Source organism: Gossypium hirsutum, chromosome D05 (assembly GCF_007990345.1).
Source record: "Gossypium hirsutum isolate 1008001.06 chromosome D05, Gossypium_hirsutum_v2.1, whole genome shotgun sequence".
NCBI lineage: Eukaryota > Viridiplantae > Streptophyta > Magnoliopsida > Malvales > Malvaceae > Gossypium > Gossypium hirsutum.
Window position 1 is genome coordinate 6820702 of NC_053441.1, and position 14674 is coordinate 6835375.

At 32.8% G+C, this 14674-nt stretch overlaps 3 protein-coding genes across 8 annotated transcripts; 1 reads left to right on the top strand and 2 right to left on the bottom strand.

Moving 5' to 3' along the window:
• The first annotated feature begins 422 nt into the window (after window positions 1-422).
• LOC107906689 (heterogeneous nuclear ribonucleoprotein Q) lies at window positions 423-6307 on the top strand. Of its 4 annotated transcripts, none has more exons than XM_016833760.2 (9): window positions 423-602; window positions 2267-2707; window positions 2790-2906; window positions 3137-3277; window positions 3388-3561; window positions 4251-4458; window positions 4536-4711; window positions 5432-5517; window positions 6001-6307. In XM_016833760.2, exons 2-9 carry the CDS (start codon window positions 2300-2302, stop codon window positions 6116-6118), a joined length of 1428 nt encoding a protein of 475 aa, XP_016689249.1. In that variant the 5' UTR covers window positions 423-602; window positions 2267-2299; the 3' UTR covers window positions 6119-6307. The 4 variants fall into 4 exon arrangements, with proteins under 4 accessions (XP_016689249.1, XP_016689250.1, XP_040949340.1 ...); XM_016833761.2 differs by having other exon boundaries at window positions 427-602; window positions 2249-2707; XM_041093406.1 differs by having other exon boundaries at window positions 433-602; window positions 1985-2707.
• Window positions 6308-6657: 350 nt separating this feature from the next.
• LOC107906690 (DNA polymerase epsilon subunit 3) lies at window positions 6658-7722 on the bottom strand. The gene is made up of 3 exons (XM_016833762.2): window positions 7366-7722; window positions 7137-7255; window positions 6658-7041 (listed from the first exon to the last, which is right to left on the bottom strand). The coding sequence occupies exons 1-3, from the start codon at window positions 7677-7679 to the stop codon at window positions 6827-6829; spliced, it is 648 nt and encodes a 215-aa protein (XP_016689251.2). The 5' UTR covers window positions 7680-7722; the 3' UTR covers window positions 6658-6826.
• Window positions 7723-8833: 1111 nt separating this feature from the next.
• On the bottom strand, window positions 8834-12841 carry LOC107906691 (glucan endo-1,3-beta-glucosidase 14). 3 transcript variants are annotated; one of them, XM_016833764.2, is made up of 4 exons: window positions 12631-12841; window positions 10998-12031; window positions 10741-10890; window positions 8834-9083 (listed from the first exon to the last, which is right to left on the bottom strand). In XM_016833764.2, exons 1-3 carry the CDS (start codon window positions 12686-12688, stop codon window positions 10834-10836), a joined length of 1149 nt encoding a protein of 382 aa, XP_016689253.1. In that variant the 5' UTR covers window positions 12689-12841; the 3' UTR covers window positions 8834-9083; window positions 10741-10833. The 3 variants fall into 3 exon arrangements, with proteins under 3 accessions (XP_016689253.1, XP_016689252.1, XP_040949341.1); XM_016833763.2 differs by having other exon boundaries at window positions 8834-9086; window positions 12631-12824; XM_041093407.1 differs by lacking the exon at window positions 8834-9083 and adding an exon at window positions 9097-9261 and having other exon boundaries at window positions 12631-12819.
• Between the last annotated feature and the right edge of the window lie 1833 nt (window positions 12842-14674).

Sequence of the window (14674 nt, forward strand, 5' to 3'; positions counted from 1 at the left end):
TTCGTACAATTTTCTTTTTTAAGTATGGAAATCTGAATGATTTAAGATATGCGATTGCATATTAAATCTTGGTTCAAATTTACACCTTAATTAATAAACTTTTACATGTTTTATTGTTTTATGCGTGAAAAGTTCCAGTTGTTATAATCATATCTCTGAAATTTTTGACCAAAAAGAAGATTCCGCTTATAGTAAATATGAATAATTTCTCAAAGTTCTCAACCGCTAAAATCCCTTTAGTTTTAGGGGTTATTATCAAGAGGAGATCGTAACATTAAAAAGATATGATTAAATTAAACCTTAACAATTACATATTTTATTTTTTTTAAATAATATTTTTCTTTCAAAAAAAAAATCATGTCACACATGTAATCAATTTGATTGTTTATTTTACAAAAGCAGCTTAAACAAATTCATACGTGAGACTGAACCAACGAAAACAGGACGCTGGACTAATCGGCCTTAAAAAGAGAGAAAAAAACAAACAAACAAACGGCCTTTCCAATTATTTCAATTGCATCCATAAAGCTCAGGCCTTTTCTCTCTCAACTATCGAAGGTTTCTTACTTTCTTAGATATTTTTCCCTCCATCTACAGCTCTGGTATTTTTTCTCTCTCCAAACCCATTTATTGAACTGTTCCTATTTTATGCTTCTTTCTCGACATCAATAATGTTTCCATTTTGGGTTTATCTTTTTCGCTCTTTTCGTTTAATGCATGACCGATTATATTGTTGAACTCCAATGGCGTTGTCAATATTTTGAACTTTTAGTGGGATAAAGTGTTCTATATTCGATTAATTTAATATTTTGGTTGTTTAAAAATTTTTCTCAAAATGAGGAATTCTGCATATTACGTGTAAAAAGAACTGGGTTTAGTTGCAAAAGAGTTTGCTAGTTGAGGCTTTGTATCCATTTACATTCTTTTCTACAAAGATCTGTTGAAATATGCAACAATTTTTCTTCAAATGACAGTTTTTGCTAGGGAAGAGAATGTATGTAGGGCTAAGTTCTTAATTAGCATACTGGAAACAGATTCTTAGATTTCAGTTTTGTTTATTTTTCCCTCTTTTATTTTGTTCAGAAATTCACTTTTTTTTTCTTGAATTCAGTAAGAGTACTGTAATAAATAAATAGATAAATCCTAAACTAGTTATAAGAATCAGTGATTAAAGGCACCGCTTACATTACCCATTATCTGTTTCCTGGTAACCTTGAAGATTGGGAGTTGGTGTTTCTTCAGTTTGTTGAATGGCATCCACTCTATTTTTGTTGAGTTATGAATAGGTGTTGATTTTGTGGGTCAAAACATGGAAATATGGACCACGAGCTGTCTGGTTGTCTTATGGCAATGTGAAGATGATTTGTAAATTGGGTGTCAGAAGCCTAAAATATTGTTTAATGCAACATTTTGATACTAGTTTTGTGTTAAGGCAGAATTACATTCTAGAGAATAAGCATGAACTGTCATAGACCTTTTGAATAGACTGTAGCATCTTAGTTATAATCGGAGTGGAAGAATGGTGTATTTTATTCCGAAACTTTTATTACTTTTGGTCCATGGTCAATGTTGTTTTACGACAGTATGTTTGGGGTTGATAGTTTAGCTCATCAAAAAGGAGATTGAAATCTTAAGACTTGTTAGAGAGACCCAAATCTCTTCATGGTTTTTTTATAGAAATTCTACTTATTCTAGAAACCAATAAAACTACTGAAATAAAAGCACAGCATTAACTAAGGAAAGAAATAAAATCACAACCGAAGCCTTAATTAGAGAATCAAAATTAGCAGCCTTTCCTAACATAGATGCACCCCATAACATGTTGCTTGATTTTCCTTGGCATGTTAACCTCTTCTTTTTTTATTTTGTATATCGGAATGAATCATGTCTGCTTATATATTTTGGTTTTGTTTTGTCATTTTACTCTACATTTTTATTGAAGCTGGATTAAGCTTAAATATGTCAATATTTTATTTTTGGACAGCAGTCCTGTCACTCTTTTTCTGATATGAGCGAGTTCATTCCTTGATAGCTTGCACCACTTCTGAAGCCTCTTAATTTTCTTTCTGAAATTTCTTTTGCCTTCCTTTTCAAATATACTGCTTAATTATTCCTTTGGTGAAAATCTTTTAACCTAGCAACTACCTTTGAGACACGGATTCAATTGAGATACATTATCTGAAACTCCTTGTAGCTATCATTTTCCTCCCCTCAGTATATGTATACTTCTTTCCTTAAATTCTTCTAGCCTCTGTGCTTTCTTCAGAGTTGCCTTGCAAGCCTGTTTAAATAGATTCATATGATGCCAAAGCCTAAGGCACTTACCGCTGCTCAGCCAATGGAATCTAAAGGACCAAGTGAGCCCGAACAGCTTGTTGAGTCTGATGAGAGGGTTGATCTTGATGAAGACAGCGATCCTGAGGAGACCATGGAAGAAGAGGTGGAGTATGAAGAAGTGGAGGTAGAAGAAGAAGGAGAGGAAGAAATAGAAGAAGAAGAGGAAGAAGAAGAAGACCTGGATGTCGAAAACGCCAATGGGGCTGATGTTTTTGAGACTAAAGTTGAAGATGGAGATGAAAAGAGGAAGCATGCTGAGCTTCTTGCTCGTCCTCCTCATGGTTCTGAAGTTTATATTGGAGGCATTCCACATGACGTTTCTCAGGAGGATTTGAAAGGCTTTTGTGAATCGGTTGGAGTAGTTACTGAGGTGCTTTTTTATGCTATTTGTGAAGAATATTTAGTTTTTTTTCTTGAGATAAAGACTTACATATCATACTCTATGGCAACAGGTTCGCATTATGAAAGGTAAAGATTCAACTGAAAACAAGGGATTTGCATTTGTGACCTTTAGAAGTGTAGAATTGGCCTCTAATGCCATTGATGAGCTAAATAATGCGGATTTTAAGGTAACAAGTCTTCTTGTACATTATGTATATGTTAACATTGTCCAAACTAAAAGTGCTGCATAGCCCTCTTAACCTGAAAGGAACTTACAGATTATTAGCTGTGATGTATTAACTGTAAAATCTGAGATGAGTAACAATCTCTTATGTTGCACGCATACTATTTTCTCTCTTTTTCTGATAGGTTTGATATTTTCCAATTATGTTTCTCTGGTTGCTAATATCTCTCACAGGGTAGAAAAATTAAATGTTCAATGTCCCAGTCAAAGAATCGATTGTTTATTGGTAATATACCTAGAAGCTGGAAAGAGGAACACCTAAGGAAGGCTTTGTCGGAGGTTGGACCCGGAGTTACTGGTTTGGAATTGGTAAAGGTTAGTTTAATGAACTTGTGTTTTTCTATGGAAGGCTACTGTTTTCTGTTTGTCTCAAAAGGGCTTTTTAGTGGTAATGTATCCTGGCGTATCCATTTTTGTGCTTTCAGGATATGAAGAACTTAAGTAATAACAGGGGCTTTGCCTTTGTTGAGTATTATAACAATGCATGTGCTGAGTATTCAAGGCAGAAGATGATGAGCCAAGAATTCAGGCTTGGTGATAATGCTCCAAATGTGAGCTGGGCTGATCCCAAAAATGCCGATTCTTCTGCTGCTTCTCAGGTATCATTAAGTTGCTCTGTTTCCCTTCCTGGCTTCCTTCAGTCTTCTTTTCAAGTTTATGAATCCATCCATGGCTCACTGGGTACCATTTTATTCCATATCCCACTCTTTTAAGTTTGAAGCACACACGCTTGCATTTTTGCGTATCATGTGCATTGTTAACTTAGAAACATCTCATATAAAGTAATCACCTTCTCTATTAGCTCTTCCTAACTGAGGGCCATTGGCCGTTTCTTTCTGTGCAAGGAGAAAAGGTGTGTGTCTGTTAGGGGAGGCATGGGGAAAATTGACTAAATAGTTGTTTATCTCATATCTTTTGCTAGAGGTGAGCGATGGCAGTTGGCACAAATTAGGTTACTTCATTTTGACCTGGATTTCATGGGTTCAAGTAACAGAAACAGCCTCTTCACAAGTGACTGTAAGCTGTGTACATCTGGCCCTCTCCAAACCCCATAATGCGGGACTCTCTCACACTGGGCTGTCCCTTGTCTTTGATAGCTTTAGAAACTGTTAATTTCTTTGTCCTGTTCTATGTCATTGCATGATCATTTCCTATGCCAAGTATTTCCTCCACATAGGTGAATCACTTTTCCTTTCTGGTGGTCATTACCTTGATTGGAATTTATTTTTTTGTTTCTTCCTAATCATATTTTGGAATTGTTAATCTGAAGTTAGCCTACCTTAAGCAGGTGAAAGCAATTTATGTAAAGAACTTGCCAAAGGATGTCACACAAGATCAGTTAAAGAAGCTATTTGAACATCATGGGAAGATCACGAAAGTGGTTCTACCTTCTGCAAAACCTGGACAAGAGAGAAATAGAATTGCTTTTGTTCATTTTGCAGAGAGAACTTGTGCCATGAAAGCTCTGAACGACTCAGAAAAATATGAACTGGATGGTGATTACTGAATTCTTATCCTTTTCGCACTTGTATTTTCTAAATCTAATCTTGAGTTTTATTATTCTGTTTTTCAGGTCAAGTTGTGGAATGTTCTCTTGCAAAGCCACTAACAGATCAAAAGACTCCTGGGGGTTCAAGTTCTCAGAATTCACGTTTTCTTCCTAATTATCCACCTCACGTTGGGTATGGTCTTGTCGGGGGTGCCTATGGTACTCTAGGTCCAGGATATGGTATTGCAGGCCTTGCACAGGTGAGAGATTTTTCTCTGCATGTACCAATGCATGTATGACTGCTTCTATATCTTCATTATTTTTTCTCAATACCCTGCATGTGATAATTAATTTTCATTTTCAACCTCTGCATTTGACCTATGCATGTCGATTATATCCTTGTTAGTTATTCAATCTTGCCCCATGGCTTATCACTGTGTTTTTTTTTGTTGCTGTGCTTTGGTCTGAACCCAATCTTTATCTAGTTTAGTTTAAAAGAATCATCATCATTACAGTTACAGTCTCAGTGAAGTAGGTTCTTTGGATGATATATTGGATGTGGTCCTACATTTGGCATTTATTGTTAAAAGCTCTATGTTTTTGAAGTCTTGATCTTGTTTTAGATCGGTTTTGCTTTTGTATACAAGGGTTTTTGCCTCCAGAGAGAAAATACATTTAAAAATCTTTACCTGCATCTTGTTTCCAATTGGATGGCTATAATTGCTTGAAGAAACGGGGAAAGAGTTAGATTGACCTTTTACCTCCAATTCCCACATGATGGATGTCTTTAATTGTTTTCATGTTAATTTTCATCGTTGAACATAGTTATAGATGTAATGAACAGCGTGTTTTCTGATGCCCGTCAAGATCAACACAATGTTAGATAATAGAATGCTCTCAATCTCCTTAGCATCATTATGTTTACTCGTTTCATGAGTTACCAAGATTTAATCTGATATAAGAATTTATGTCACCTACAGCCATTAATCTATGGAAGTGGACCAAGTCCAACTGGCATGTCAATGATGCCAATGCTTCTACCTGATGGCCGCATTGGATATGTTCTGTAAGTTCAATATGACTGTTTTCTTTTCAATATTATGAACTTTTAAAAGCTATTTCCATAAATGTTTGGTCAATGTCATATAAAATGACCATGAGTGGACTTGCCTATTGGTTTCTGAAAGCGAAGAGCCAATTGGCAATGGATTTGTAATTGTTGAGGAACATACCTAGATTGAATTGGTTAGCATTTTCTTTAGGGGTCTTTAACTGATGCAGGGAACATTGATGAAAATGAAAAAGAAAAAGAAAAATCCAATGTAAAAGAACTAAACACTTTGTCTCATCTGAATGTCTAGACATGATTTATCATAATCAGTAAACAGAAAAGGAGTTTTATTTCCTTTTCTTCTGGTTTTTTATTCTCTTTGTTTTTTTGGTAATTTTCATGCCGAAAAAGATTATACTTCAGTGACATTTTATTGTTGTAATCTTATAGTAGGATATACCTAATGATTTTAAACCATTTATCGTCCTATTAACGCAGGCAACAACCAGAAGCTCAACTTCGAAGCCCACCTCCACATCAGAGAAATAGTAAAGATAGTGGGAGTTCAAACAGGGGGAAACACAGCAACGATGGCCGGTGGTATCGCCCCTATTGAGTGTTTATTATATTAGGTTGCTTCTGTGGTAGATGGAGGGTGTATTTAAGCATTCCCCGGCAGTGATCAGTGACTGTTATAAACCAAACTATGATTGTCAATGAAAAAAATATACTTCATTTGATGATTCTGTCATATTTGGTATCTTTATGAATGAGTCAAGCAAGAACATTTAGCTCTGAGGCTTAATATTTTATTCCAATATAGTAATTATGTTATTTTTTGTGCAATCTGGTACTGTATTTAATAAAAATTAAATGTTTTGGTATCCAAATATAATGGAACTAATAATTTTTAGTATTCAACTGGAGTTTTTAAGGTTGATTTGAAGAAAATTAATTGTTAATATTATTAACTAATTATGAATTTTTCATCATATATAATTTAAATTCAAATTAAACATTAAAAAATTAACTTGGTTATGTGTAATTTTTATCAAATAGTGTACCATAAACTTAAATTCCAAGTTATGTATTAAGATTTTTTTTTTTTTTTTGCCCTTGAAGAATTGGGTTTGATTTGAGGGGGAAAAACACGAGTACCAAACGAACCATGAAATCCATTGAAGTTAGCTAAGGTAACTCAAAAAGAGAAAGGTTGCGATCCAAACATGGATTTACAGCAATCTCAAAGGGAAATGAAAAATATATGGAAACACTTAATGGGGATTACAATTCCCATTTTACCAGCAATATTATTATTGATTAATCACTCACTTCCATGATTTTCCTCTTCTTCATTATCTTCTTCTTCGTCTTGCTCTTGTTCTCCTTCGACTTGTTCTTCTTCTTTATGATTATCCTCTTTCTTTTGCTTGGTTTTTGTTCCATTTTTGGCAGATGAATACTCTATTTTCCTCTTCTTTTTGACCTCATTTTCCTTGGCTGCTCCACCCTTTTTCCCAGCATTCTTCTTCCTGAACTCTGCAACAAATTAATAAACCCAACCCACCCATCAATCGTTTCCCATTGTTCATTTACCCTAAACCCCAAACAAAATCATTTCCAGAGAAACTAACCAGCAAGCGAAGCCCCCAGAGGTTTAACAAATTCCGAGAATTCAATTTCTTCAAGCGCTTTAAACACATCCTCCGCATTCATTGTTTGCCTCTTCGATTCCTTGCATATGTCATTTGCCCTGCCAACACATAATCAAATCAAATAAATTCACCAGAAAGGTTTTTCTGTTGTTGTTATAAACCCTAAATCAATCATCAAACATTTTGGGTATTTTATTTTAAAACTTACGTAGCGGAAAGGTAATGGATGAAGATGCGAGCGCTTTCGGTGAAAGCGAGGTGGGCGTCTTTGTGAACGTTAAAGTCGTAATCCGGTGAACACTCAGAGAGCTTCTCCTTCACCACCCGTCGCACGATCGCCTTCGGCAGCTCTTCCGCCTCCGATACCACTTTCTCCATTTCCATCTCTTTTTCTTTTTTTTCTCTTTCCTTTCCCCGAGAAAATTTGGTTTTGGGGGCAAATTGTTTGCAATTTGCAAAGCCAGTGACAATTGACAGAGACAAAAAAAGAGGGTTTTGGTTCCCGCCATTGCTTTCGGGCATTTTAGGCTGTTGTTAATGGATCCAACCCACTTTACTCTGGCCTGCCCCTTGGGTTAGCCCTCGTAGTTTTTTATTAATTACCTAATTTTTTTACTTTACCAAATTACTCATTTCAAATTTTAAAATCCGAAATCATAACACATATTTAAGAAAATAAAGTAAAGTGTATTTTACATTAATCGAGACTAAAACTTCCATATGACCACATATAATGAGTGTCCAATTTAAATACACAAAGTTTAAGATTTTAACCATATCATTATTGTTTTTTGAATGAAACATTATAATTATAATTTGTAGCTCATTCTATACTCATCTCAGTTTAAAAAAAGAAGACGAAAGAGTCTATTTACTGTAAAAGAAGATTATGAATATTTTATGGAGGATTTAGAAATGACACATTTCACAAGAAAAATGTTTGTAAAAATCTAGGATCGGTCCATGTGAAATTAATTACCCAATATAATAATATCTCCCGTCTTAGAACTTTGCAAAACTACTGCTTTAAATATTAAAACAAAATATAACTAAACAATCCTTACTTGGTGTTTATAAACAAACATCAATACTGTATCATCAACTTTTTTGCATTTAATTACTCAATTATTACTATAATGGTACATGAATCACATCGATTTTCAGTTATCATTTAAAAAAATAAAACTTTCTTTTTGCATTTAATTAGTGATGTCTTAATTATACTTTTTCCTTAATCAATACATTAATTAAAAATTCCCATAAAAACACTCCTAATTTATCATCGTTATCACCCAAATAATAAAATCTCGAGCATTTGATTTTGCTTGGATTGGCTCAAGGATTTGGGGATTCAACCCTTCGAGATGGGGACTTCATAACCACGACATTTTATTAAATATAATAATTCTCAATTTTATCATTTTAATATAACATGATTTTATATTCGATCTTAAATAATCCATTACTTGCTTTTAGTTGTTAAAAAATTAAAAATAATCCATCATCCATCCATGCATGTATACCATACGAATTGCATTGCTTTCTTATTTTTGTATCGTATTGAAAAAGAAAAGGGAAAAACAAATAGTGAATTCAATTAAACTTGGACCCAGATATAGGAATTGTCTCTCCATCAAGTACATAAATTAGAAATTTTTAATTACTAATGTACAAAGTGAAATAAAAAGTATCAGATTAAGTGAAGACAAGTAAGTTCTTAATGTTGCTTATATAACAATACTAAATACAATCTATTTTGGTATACAAATACATTTCCGACCACTGTAGTGTAGACAACAACATCAAAACCATTTTTTTATTAAGAATTTTTGTTAAAGAATCTATATATATTTGACTTAAATTCAACTATCAACTGTTAGTGATTTTCACTGTCTTGGCAATAGTCTCCTGGAAATTACTCATCCCCTGCTGACAAATCAACCAACCAACCATCAATCATATGTTATAATGAAAAGAAAAAAAACAAACATCAAATCAAAAGTTTTTTGTTGTTTACAATAATTCAGTTATTGTCTCATCATGGATCTTTTGTCTTTAGGATGTAGATTGATGTTGTTTCAGTATCATAATTTTTACATGATCTCTGCAGAACAAAAGCATAATTTATGTCCATCTTTCGATTGCAAATTCTAAACATTGACAACATGGATGCGTGATTAATGTTGACAGAAGGCTAAATCTAGTTTTGTTTGTTTATATCTGACATGAGAAAAAGAAGAAAAATTAAGGGAGTGTAACATTAAATTTTCAGGTCGGCTAAACAATTGTATTTGAACATTTTCAGGTAAGATTATCCAACCAAACCAAGGATCAAAAGTTTGATGTTGTTGCCAGGTTGGTCGGTAGGTTGAATGGTCAAAAAAATGGGTCCATCTGTCCATCTTATCCATTGGCTACGCTGATGCAAGATTTACATAATTCAAAAAGACGTGGTCCATGAAGTTGAAAACCACCACGCTACGTCTATTTTATTTGATGATCACTGTTAAAACAAATTTATCTTCAAACATCTATTTTATATTTCTTCATCTAACCTAACAATGTAGTACAGTAATTATGTGATTTGGAATGTTTCGTATGAGAGCTTAAATGAATCCTAATTTTTCCCTTGTATGAAAAGACCCACAATTTGATTGAAAATGGCATGGATTTAGACACTGATACAAACAAAAGCTGATGCCATTATTTCTCCTTTTGGGAAAAAAAGTAGAGAGAAACAGACAATGAAGAAATCGTGTTTAGAGATAGAGCTCAACCGCCTCAGATTTTAAGTTTTGGATGTTTTCAGGTGAGAAAAAGGAAGGGGAAAAAAATAAAGGGGATAATGCGAGTAATGGCTGGCTGCCACTAAACAGATCCTAATGGCTCGTCTTTTATTTTCTCCCTGATGGAAGCCAATTTGGACTTTATTATAGCTGCAAACGAAAGAGTTTGCTACCATATTGAATCACATGCATGATTTAAACCTTTGCAACTTGACATAAGAAAGATGGAGACCTGTTACCATATTATAAATGAACAATATATATGTGTGTGCGTGTGTTAGGAATTGGAGTTTTCACACCAGCCGGTTGGTGCATATGTGGAGTTGACACCACTATCTAAAGGGATCTTGTTTATGGATACCATGGGGGTTGAAACCTTACAAGAAAATGCTTCCAAATTCTATTCTTTAATCTTTGGACACAACTAACCCTGAAATCTAAATACTTAAACTTCAACTACTCCAAATCCCAAGTGTGATGAGTTCAAAGGGTTAGAAAGAGGGACAACAGCATGAAAAACACACACTTTGCCAGCACATCATATGAGGAGGCTGTTGCGGTCCAAGTTCATGAAAGAGATATGAGTTGGCAGAAATCAACTAATACAAGGCCTAGACTCTAGCGCAGCGTACAACCATCCATCCATCCATTCTCACATGGAATGGATCATAGAGTCATGGCCTCACATGTATGTGCCCATGGATCACTTTGCTACTTAAAGAAATAGGGATGAATAACATTGATAATTATTAATTAACGTGTGCTGTAATAGTTAAAAAAGGCATTGAATATCTCACCTGAAAGTTTCATCTTCTCCGTAATTTGAATTACCACCAGCAATACTGTTTTCCCTTAGGGATACCCTATTAACTAGCCAAATTCAAATCTTTTCAAGAGGAGATTAAGTATGCTATAGCCAAGACCAGAAGACTGCAGATAGAGAATCCCTGCAAAAAAAGAAAAGAAAGATCAAAGCTAAAAGAGATTTAATGGAGATGTCATCATTTAAATAACGTGCTCTAGTTATTGTCAAACCAAGAAATGCTTTCCTTACATTATTTGTGGTAGCTGATGAATATATCAACTCAGGAAGATAACCCTGAACTCCAATGTTATAAACTGGGGTACCATCAGGATAGAAGAGACCATAGTTCCTTTCTGATGTTGGACCAGGCTTTTGATTCTCATTGAAAAGAGCAAAAACATATATGTCAATTGGGACATTGGGTTTCGCCGGTGTGCCTTGTTTCTCTTCTATCCTTCTTAATAAATTACCGTTGTACAACCCAGCATTCTCTGGTGTAGCTCCTACTTCATTTTCATCCCCTCTGGAAGGCCAACCTGTTTCGGAAATCCGGACTTCAATATCCGTATGCCCCATTGCTTTGATAGCTGAATAAACAGCATCAATTTGAGCAAACAGCATATTATCATATTTCAGATTGGTATTTGGATCCATTGTCCCTTGGTTCGGTTGGAAAAGCACATAGTTTAATGGCACCTCATTTGGTTTATCCTTGTAGGCGAAATACGGATACGCATTGATCAAGAATGGCGACTTGACCTGAGCATGAAAGTTCAAAATACCATGTAGATATTCTCCGAGATCTTGTCTAAAAGCCCCGGCCGAAGGAGGGAACGACACGCTTAAGATATCGAGCGAATGCGCGGTAGTAACGGTTACTTGTTTATCAAGGCCAAGATTAACAAGGGTATTATAAACTGTTTGCATTGCTGGAAGGAGATTAGACCATAGCTGATGATCATAGGTTTTGTAGACCTCATTCCCCACAGTGATGCAAGTGATCTTGGTGCGAGTAAGGTAGGGTTGAACTCGCTGTTGAATCCAGTTTTGGGCTTTTATAGGATCAGTCATGTTTTGAAGGTACTCATTCCCTAATCCAATAATGAATTCAACATTTGTGTTGGCGAAAGCAAGAAGAACATTTGGATCTGCATCATAGAGTTTAACTCTGCTGATATTGAGGGATCTGAGGAGGTATGAGACACGGGCTGGAGATGGAAGATTGTTTGCAATTTGGCCATAGTTGATTCCAACTTCAAGACCAAGGGTTTGTACTGATGAATCTGGAAACCAGAGAAATAAAAGTGAATCAAAAGGTACTATAAAGAAAAAGGAAACTTCAAATTTTGAAAAAGAAAAAAGAAAATCCAGAAAGAAATAGAAGAAACGGGTAAGAAATGAGTAATTAAAAAAAGTAAGAAATTAGTATCAAGTTAAAGAATATGATAATTCATTTAAAAATAAGTGAAGACGGCTGAAATAAAATTTTCAGATTAAAAAGAAAATCCCATCCAACTCATGCATTAAAGCATCGTTTATTGGAATGGAAACATTTATTACCTGTAAATGATCACATCTTATATGCAAATGAATTGCACTAAGCTCAAACAATAATTGAAGAAACAATCATGCATGATTTATTTTGCATGAAAATTGAAAAAAATAAAATTTAAGATATTGAGATGTCATGATTATGAAACTGAAAACAGAAACTTGGTTTTCATTCCTCTGTAAACGAAAAAGATAATGGCCATAAACTTAAAAGCTAAACCAAAAAAAAAACTCTGAAACATTAACAAAAGCTCTCCACCATTTTTTTTAAACAAGAGAAAAATGAAATCGGACAACAATTGGAAGTTGAAATTTGAAGAATAATAGAGACCTGAGAAAGTGAGAAGAACCAAAAGCAGTGTAAAGAGAAGAGAAGAAGAGGCAGCCATAACTAATCAAATCTTGGCTTAAACCAAGACCTTAGCCAACACTTTCAGTGACGACGTATCATCCGCCATTAAAACGCTGTCTCTCGCTCTCCCTCTGTTTCTGTTTATAAATGCAGAATCACCAACGTACTCTGTTTTCCAAATAAGAAAACGTGAAATCCAAAACTGCTGCTCCCCATTCCATATCCCTACCGGTCCCCATCTCTCAAAACAAGCCACGTGTCAGTTTTATTTCTCGTTCCCTCTTGATTTACGTTAACGAGTAATAATTTTACATATAAAAATATATATCTTTTTAGTCGTATTAGTTGAAAGAATATACTTATATGATAATTTTTTACCTCGTATTTAATAGTATAATTATATAATTATATCATTTTAAATTTTAAATTTTAAAATATTAATTATTATAAAAAAAACATCAGAAGCGAAAAAAATTGAGTAATAAATTTTTAAATTGTATGTTATAGTTAGTTTAAAAATTTTGACAATACGATTAATAATAATAAAATTTAATTGCTCTAGCATTTTATATTTGATGGTCACTAAACAATTATAAATAATTAATAATAGATATTATGTAATTTAATTAAAGATTTAGCTGTCAAAATGAAAATTTATTATAGTTAATAAAAATTTTAGATTATTTTAATAATATTATAACATTACTTATATTTTAGAAAATCAAGTATTAAAATATATCCTAAAATTAAAATACTACTATTGTATAAAAATATTTTTTATATTTAAATCATGTACAAATGTTTTTGAAAATGCATAATATAATTAAATTTGAGTGTAACTATTTATCATTATTTATTTAATTACTTTAATTTTTACTCTTCCCTATATATTTGAGAGTGTCATTGAGATTTTCCAATTAAATTAAATTCAATAAATTTCACTAATTGTAATTATTACTAAAATATGTGAAGTATATAATTACAAATAATTATACTCAAAATAAAAAAATCTGTTTAATTGTTTTAAAGTGAACGGAAATTTTAATAAATGATATTTTTACTTAATCCGTTTTATCTTTTATAACTTTTTAAAATATTTTATTTATTATTTATTAATTTATAATACTAGATTTTTTTTATACACGTGAGTAACAATTCTGTTTTAATATTTCACCCTATCATATAAAAGATAAATAATTGTTGTTTCGTACCAAAAAGAAAAAGAAAATTGTTGTTAGTTTTTAAAGTGGAATACTTTTTCAAAAGGAAGGGTGTAGTTATTTATTTAAATTTTTTCAATGTCTCAATGTATTTATTAGAGGGAGTTCAATAATTAATTATTTGTATTTTGTAAGTCCATTAAGGGATAGATACTGATAATGAGTTTTAAAACTGTTTTATACCCAAATTAATTATCGAACTTTCCAGTTCTACCATTAATTAAGGTAGCAAAAATATTTACCATTTCACCTAACTCCAATAGATTTTTTTTATTTTTATTTTTTAGTTATATTCTAGGTAGATTAATTTAGTTGCTGATAGCATGACAAAAATGTCCAAAAAATGGGAGCCCTGAGTTGCAGCAGTTCGAGATCCCTTATCTCCTGATTAATTTTTGCTACATTTGCTCTCTTTTATTCTTAAAAAAATTATATTTTTATTTTTAACAGAGTTAATATTCCACTCCATTAATTCAATTAACAGTTTAAATATAATAAATTTTAACACTTACAGATTTTTTTAGGGGTAATAGATAGTTGGCAGATTTCAGTATTTATATTTAAAGGACAATGATTTAATGCATTGACACTGAAAGTTTTAATTTCAATATTGGGTTAGGAAACCACCATCTCTCTATAATTGATATTTAATAAAAAAATATGATAATTTTTTAATTTTATTTATAAAGTTATATTATTTTTTAATCTTAATGTATTGAATAATAATCTATATTTAAATATATTAGTATTGTATTGATAATGTAATAAAAAAAGGGTATATGAAAAAAAGAGAGATAATTATT

Excerpts from the sequence above, each read along its gene's own strand:
- LOC107906690 (XM_016833762.2), bottom strand. The coding sequence starts at position 7,679 with ATGCCCGAAAGCAATGGCGGGAACCAAAACCCTCTTTTTTTGTCTCTG. Across the intron at positions 7,256-7,365 it reads ATCCATTACCTTTCCGCTAC|GGCAAATGACATATGCAAGG; the intron begins GTAAGTTTTAAA and ends ATGTGTTGGCAG. Across the intron at positions 7,042-7,136 it reads TCTGGGGGCTTCGCTTGCTG|AGTTCAGGAAGAAGAATGCT; the intron begins GTTAGTTTCTCT and ends AATTTGTTGCAG.
- LOC107906691 (XM_016833764.2), bottom strand. The coding sequence starts at position 12,688 with ATGGCTGCCTCTTCTTCTCTTCTCTTTACACTGCTTTTGGTTCTTCTC. Across the intron at positions 12,032-12,630 it reads GGTTCTTCTCACTTTCTCAG|ATTCATCAGTACAAACCCTT; the intron begins GTCTCTATTATT and ends TCTGGTTTCCAG. Across the intron at positions 10,891-10,997 it reads CATCAGCTACCACAAATAAT|GGATTCTCTATCTGCAGTCT; the intron begins GTAAGGAAAGCA and ends CTTTTTTTGCAG.
- LOC107906689 (XM_016833760.2), top strand. The coding sequence starts at position 2,300 with ATGATGCCAAAGCCTAAGGCACTTACCGCTGCTCAGCCAATGGAATCT. Across the intron at positions 3,278-3,387 it reads CTGGTTTGGAATTGGTAAAG|GATATGAAGAACTTAAGTAA; the intron begins GTTAGTTTAATG and ends TTGTGCTTTCAG. Across the intron at positions 5,518-6,000 it reads GGCCGCATTGGATATGTTCT|GCAACAACCAGAAGCTCAAC; the intron begins GTAAGTTCAATA and ends CTATTAACGCAG.